Raw genomic sequence first — 7,443 nt, forward strand, 5'->3', positions numbered from 1 at the left:
CTTCCACCCTCTGCTTGGATTCATGCACCAGCTAAGATACAAGTCTCAGTATCACATGTACTCTGAACGGTAAAAATACACTCAAATGTTGCTTGTATCGTCCTGATTGACCCAATCTCTAGAATCATAGAATTTTTTTTTTAGTTTGTTGAGCTATTTAGTTTACACTAATTTTCAGGAAAATTGCTTTATAAATGTGTCTTCGTTTCAGAAAGGTTTTGTGTTTACATGGCAACGTTTTGAAAATGGTGTCCATGGAAATGGCAGGATCGTTGAAAATAATGTCCTTTTTGTGTTGGGACGCTAGTGGGCGCTGTTTGTTCTTTTTTATAATAAAACCAAACACACATGCACTCAAACAACAATACGATATAAATAATAACAGTGGGAGTACACAGTATGTACAGATTATGTTTGTTATTACATTGACTGTCAACTATAAAACTTCCCAAGTCCCAGGAGAATATTGACTGGGAGTCATGATGCTTTGGAGGCCGCCATTGTTGTTATTGTCCATATACCTGCACATTCGCTGAAGAACTTTTTACTCGGCCGTGGTGCGCATGAGCAGGTTTTTTTTTTTAGAAAAGTTCACTTTTCCCTGTTTACATTGAGACGAACTTGGACTGCTTTCAAATAGTTGGATTTTCTGTAGCTCTGACCACCTCAAAACGCAAGGAGAGTTTTTAGTTTTCGCCTGATAACATAATCAGGGCCAAAGACTGACAGACTGACACTTATTATTGCAGTCATACCCTCACTGACAGTCTTGTTCTCCTCTGTGATTAGAATTCTAAGTACTCTCGCCTGCAGTGTGTGAAATAGATGTAAGTTCGAAGCACAAGTATTAATTCGTTTTCTTGTTTATTTCCTATGTTCCTGGTTCTGATTTGGTCATTATTTATGGTCCAGGTTTTATTACCCATGCTCTTGTTTCATGTTCATGTTTGTGCGTAAACGTTTAAAACATGGTTTAGTTTCTGCACGCTTCATGTATTCATGTTGTGACTAATACGTCTTCAACCTCACATCTGCCTTCATGTTGCATATCTGTGGTGTGTTTTCATGAGCGCTCTTTCTCCCCCTATGTTTTGGGTTTATTCTATCCTCATGTCTCTGTGTTCCTTCACATTGCAATTGCTTGTTGTCCCCTGCTTCCTTCTCATCTGTGTAGTGATGGCAGCAGCCCCGTCCTCATGTGTTTCACCTGTGTCTGCCTCATTGTGTCATAAACTCTGTGTTGTGAGCCACTTTGTCTTGTTTCCTTTGCAAGCCTTCTCCTTGTCAGTTATTCCCTTGTGGTTTTCCCTGACCTGTGTTCTTGGATTCTGTCTTGCCTTGCCCTTTTTGTGCCTCCGCTGAGTTTTCAGTCTTCCAGTGTTTTGGCCCTGTTTCTGTCTGACCTGATTTTTGGACTCGAGAATAACTACTGTATCTTTTTGAAACTTGCTAGGTTTTTGAGACATTTGAGTCCTCGGTTATTGCTTTGTAACAGAAGTAAAACAGGCTGTGTCGATTACGGACAAGTCTATATCTGTATTTGTAGTTTCAATCCCTGGTTGAATCCTGTTAATACCTCATTTTGGATTTGATGTCCTAATTGTTATATCCTGTGTTGGCTGCTGTCTGTTTTAGGTTCCATTTACACAACAACATTTTCAATTTAAAATACATCGTTTTTGCTTGTTCCTGTGAGAAATGTTGGATGCTAAAATTGATAGAGTTACGATTCCAGACATGTGAATATGGAGTGACAGTCATGACACTCCAGAGGAAAACATTGTTCTTATTGTCCATTTACTCACACATTTGCAAAATAGTTCATATTATGGTCAGAATAACTTGTGGACACATTTCTACATCTCTGTAGTAATCCTGATCACCTGAACTGATTTACCACATCATACAAACTAAAAAGAAAGAAAATAAGTTATGCTTCTGTGGGCTACTGGTGGTCAAATAAATATATTACACTTACCGTAATGTCTTTATTTCTCAAAGCTGGTGATTTTCATTTTACTGGATTGGACTCTCTGGCAGGCCAGTTTTTTCCTTCAGGCAATAAGTTTGACACCCCTGCTTTGGATGGATCAATTGGACCCAGACGGTCTGAAGAGCACCGTCCATTGATGTTGTATTGACTGAAGCTCAGCTGTGCCGGCTCAGCCTCATCAATGACTTCTGGCCTGTCATATTATGTTGAAACATCAGAAAGCATCCACTAATGTGAGTAATCATTTCCTCTCAGTGAAAACATATAAGTCAGTGGGATACTCCTCATGAGTCCCTGACTTGTGATTTGAGCAGAATTCCTGTATTTTGAAAACCCATTAATCAGTTTAATTACACGTCCACAGAAAAGCAATTATCATTGATCACCCATAACACAAAAGCAGCTTCACTGCTCCTCAGATTTTTCTTTTTCTTCTGCATACATTAGGATTTCTGTCTTATGGAGATGAATGAAACTACTCAGAGTGATAATGCAACATTAGTGCTACAGAAAAATGAAAGGGTTTTAGGTTAGGGGATTTCTTGCCTTGCAGTGAAAACTCTAATATGTAAAATCCAGAAAACTGTTTTATTACTATCAGAGAAAACTTCTGAAAAATTTGATTACAGATAATTCTGCACAGTTCCCAAACTGACATCACATCACTGTCTAATTCTGTTTTGTTATTTGGTACTTGACACTCTTAAATAAACCCAAAAGTTGAAAACAACAAACACCGCTTTAGACAAAGATCTAAAAAAAAAGTCTGTTGGGAAACTGGTGTTGTGTTGTCCTGGACCAGAACAACATAGGGCATAAGTGTTTGCATCTAAATAGAATGTTCAACCAGTCACATGAGAAGCAAGAACTGGGATGTTTTCAACATCCATGAATTGTGTACAGATCGTTGCAACATGGGGCTGTGCATCATCATGCTGCAACATGGTTTGTGGATGAACAGTACAACAACAGGCCTCAAGATCTCGTCGCGGAATCTGTCTTGCCGTCAAAATTTCACACAGACCATCTCAGAGGTGAAGATGCTGGATGTGGAGGTCCTGGGCTGGTGTGGTTACACCTAGTCTGTGGTTGAGGGGCCGGTTGGATGTACTGCCAAGTTCTCAGAAGCATCTTTGGAGACGGCTTATGGTGGAGAAATGAACATTCAGTTCATGGACAACAATTCGGGTGGACATTCCTGCAATCAGCATGCCAATTTCACGCTCCCTCAAAACTTGTGACATCTGTGCCATCATGCTGTGATAAAACACATTTTAGAGTGTCCTTCCTTTTATTGTGTTGAGGCTAAGACATGACTGTGCAATAATCCGGCTGTCTAATCAGCATCTTTAAATTCCATGCGTGCAATGTGGATGGAGAAATGCTCACAAACAGATTTAGACACATTTGTGAACAATATTTGAGATTAGGCTTTTTGTGTGCATAGAAAAAGTGTAACAACTTAATGTTTGGCTCATGACAAATTGGCAGCAAAAACACAAATGTTGCATTTATATTTTTGTTCGGTGCAAAATTGGGTGGAAGATTGCTGGTCATTCTGAATGGTGGTGTATTGGTTAGCACTGTTGCTCAGGGTGAGAAGACTGTCGAGTAGTTTACATGTTGTCCTTGGTCACCAGGCCTTCAAAGTGACATTGATGGCTGGGATCGGCTCGAGTCCCTGCTTGAAGATGGATGGATTAATGAAACTACAAAATCTTCACTTGCAACAAAATGATATCCTTATGTGAGAACCACGGCGAAAAGTGTCCATCAGTGTGTTGGAGCAACGACTCTGCTCTGAGCCTCTCCTCCAGGGGATGTCCTTCACAGAGTTACTCAACTTGATTCATGGTCTTGTTAATGACTGCAGGCAACAATGTGGTGTAAACTGGCAGGGAACCATGCTTTATTACTTTGCTTGGTGAATAAGACCTCCTGAAACTTGAACTCCTCCACCATATGGAGCTTGTCTGTCCTTACCCAAATAGGTAATTCAAAACAAAACATGGGGATATGATCACCGTCAGGTATCTTTCTGTATTTGGTTGCTTTTCCACCAGTCTGTGCTCCCTTCACATTTTAATCAAAGTTCATTAAAGTTAGTTTGGTTTTGGACCTCGTCTCAAGACTGATCATGCATCCACGCGTTGCACCAACAGAGCAGTCACACGGTCGCTTAAATTGGACCAAACCTGACAAGCGTAAACTCATATTTATACACTGTGGTACTGTGAGATTCGGCCTGGCATGTGGCCCATCCGTGAAAAAACACGCCAATCATTTAAGATGTTTTTAACCACAAATCTGCTAACTCTAAACAGAGCTAACTTGTTTATCTGCGATTCGGCCAGTCTTAGTTTGCATACCAGGATGAGGCTATGAAAGCTGTGATTGTACCCTATGATAAGTACTGGGATCAGACAAGGGTTGTTTTGTTTAAATACTGAGGGGATCCTGTTGCAGCTGCCTTCATCAAGGAGATCTTTAATAGTTCACAAGTGTTCACCTAATGAATCAGGTCAATCAGACCCTAGATAACAACGTGCAAATGTCTGACCCAGTTCTGACTACTTCTGGATCTGCCCCTAAATGTACACGATGTAGAGTATGAAATCATCCATATCCAGTAAAAACATTGCCATCCACAGGATTAAATAGAAACTGAGGAAACATGGTAGCTGGCTTCAAACCATCTGTTTTAGTGTTTCCCTTCAGCCAGGTTAATCCTGACCATGGTCCCAGTTAATGTTCTAATTTATTCAAAGCAGAAGGACAAACAGAAACAGTGAAGGTAAAAAAGCACTGCTGTTTCATTCTCTCTGTGCTGCCCTTTAATTCTTCACTCTGGATAATGTAGCTTATCTCAGAGCGGCAGAGCATGGATTTATGGAGCGCCATAGTCAAGACAAATCACTGTGAAACAACGGGACTTTAATTCCTAGGCTTTTGCACACTTTGCATGCATTGTGAATATTGATGGTACTTTACGTTGTTAGATCACCTTCACATTGTGCCTCTTCAGTCCACGAAGATGCTTTCCTGTACCAGACAAGACATTGTGCATTCATGCCTTTTATTGAGGTTGTATTGACTTACATTTGTTTCCAGCATTTATTATTCTGAATTCAACCATATCTACTACTTGGTGAGCCTTCAGCAAAGTTGTTAATAAAGTCAACAGTTTACTTTGTTTAAAACCTTCCTTCTTCCCTGCTTGAATCTAAAAGCATACAGTAGTTTCACTGGCTGGTGTTTAATAATGTAGAAAAATGTAAAAAAAAAAAAAAGAAGAAGAAAGAAAGAAAACGCATTTCCCTGCATGCCGGCTGACATTGCCCAAAGTTCACACAAGGCGAAATTACTTAAATTCGCTCAGTTAGGTCTTGACCTGACCATGTCGAGTGCATTGAGACCTGCACTATGATTACTACAGTCTCATTAAAATTCAACTGAACTTTTGACACAGCTTTAAAGTAGGAGACTTTCATTGTACTGTATGTGAACTAATAGTTTAAACTGAAAGCTTAAAGGTAAACCTCCAAAGTGGAGCTATAGGGATTTACCTTGGATGAGTGCTTGGCCTTGAGATTGTATGAATGCACTGTATAATGCAAAGGCTTCTGTGTTATCAACATCTAAAGCATTTCAATGTGTACCAGATGAGCTTATGACGGCTCGATTTACATAATCAGCCATATCACCACTGCCATGAAATGAATAACAGTGATTATCCAATTAGACGCTGTGTTAGAACCAGGAAATGGGCAAGCATAAGGCATTGACAACCTGGACAGGGCATCTCTAAAACTGTAGCTCTTTTAGGATGTTTAGGATCATATTGGCACTTGTCAGCACCAATATGATCCAAGGGAAGATGATTAGCAAACTGATCATACAATCATGTGTCTGCCGTTGCCATGAACATAATACACAGCAATCACACAACACCAGAAGTAATTCATGAGAACAATAAAAACACTGTTAACAAGGTGGAAAAGAAAGATCTGGAAGATGCATAATAATCAAATCTCAACAAGAGAGTTGATGTCCTCTTTCACATGTATATACCTCTCTCATCTTTCAGTTGTTTCTGTTGTTTGAGGATGATCAGATGGACTCTGTCATCTGTTTCAGGCGACCTGGCTGAACTCTGGAGGATCCAGACGGTTTGCAGGGTGAACAGACTCTGGGATGACCTGTCTGAGGAAATCAGGTTTGCCTGTTCCTTTATTAAGGTTTCCCTCAAAAAGTGCATTGATTTTACATTTGGCTTAATCAAATCTTTATTTTGATTCTTTTTAAATGCCCTGTGTAATTAATGAAGGATTATGTATTTCGTTTCAGAAAAGTTGCGTTTTCCCGTTTCCACAGAGATATTGCATTTTCAGTGGTTCCGACCATTGTTGTCGTGTAAACGGAAAACCAAAACTATGCAAAAGTTTTCCGTTTTAAACCATTGTTGTGTAAACGTAGCCTGAATCTGTGCCCCTAAGATTCACCAGTACCCTCCTCTCCCCTCTTGTGTGCCTCCAGTCGGGTCGTCAGCATGGTAGCAGGGCATGTGGCCACGTCTGAGGACAGCAGCCGACGCCAGCAGTCATGGAGGTGGAGGGCACTACAGAGCCAGACTACGTGGATGTGGATCAGGGTCTGACTCTGGCCTGCATCGCCTTCCTCTGCCTGCTGCTGATGGCCATGATCATCCGCTGCGCCAAGGTCATAATGGACCCGTACAGCGCCATCCCCACCTCCACCTGGGAGGAGCAGCACCTAGACGACTGACACACCCAAACACACATATGCAGTGAATGTATATGTGTGTTCCTGCCGGCAACAACAAATGACCAAACCAGCAGACATCTCGGAGCAGGAGGGGGCTTCATGGACTCCACGGCATGGAAGTACAGATGTTTCCATTTGGAAACGAGATAAAAACAGTTTAAGCACACTGATATATTAAAAATAAATGGAATTTTCTCATTTAGGAATGTTTAATAATGTTGAAACATTTCAGTTTTTCTAAATGTTGAAGCACTTCAGAGTATGTATGTGTGTAACTTGGTCTGAAGTCACTTGATGAAGCTCACACTGCACAGCTATTTCTTTTGTTTCAGAGTGGAGAAATCCTTTTACAAACAGGCACAAATATGAAAGAAATCCAAGCGCATGCTGAGGACAATAAGTAAAGATTGTTAGATCAATACATGGAATAACTACAAGGAGAAAGGAAGTGGGGGGCTGCTGCAAGAGAAAACCCTCTGATGGAGGATTACTATTACAACTACCCAGCAAAGCACACCAACTTGGATTTTTTTGTATCTGCCCAGAGTTGTCTCAGTAGTCCCTGGAGCTGCCATACATTCAAAGAAACACAATCAGTCATGGCAGGTGGATGCTGGCGTTCGCGCTTTCCCTTTATGTTGTTACAGACTGAGAATACAAAATAA

The 7,443-nt window shown here is 40.7% G+C and overlaps 1 protein-coding gene across 1 annotated transcript; it reads left to right on the top strand.

The window, feature by feature from the left end:
- Window positions 1-6,152: 6,152 nt before the first annotated feature.
- ctxnd1 (cortexin domain containing 1) lies at window positions 6,153-6,778 on the top strand (the record flags this gene model as incomplete). Its single annotated transcript, XM_080509493.1, has 2 exons — window positions 6,153-6,209; window positions 6,530-6,778. The coding sequence occupies exon 2, from the start codon at window positions 6,596-6,598 to the stop codon at window positions 6,776-6,778; it is 183 nt and encodes a 60-aa protein (XP_080365619.1). The 5' UTR covers window positions 6,153-6,209; window positions 6,530-6,595.
- Window positions 6,779-7,443: the final 665 nt, after the last annotated feature.

This window comes from Blennius ocellaris (assembly GCF_963422515.1).
Source record: "Blennius ocellaris genome assembly, chromosome: 1".
NCBI lineage: Eukaryota > Metazoa > Chordata > Actinopteri > Blenniiformes > Blenniidae > Blennius > Blennius ocellaris.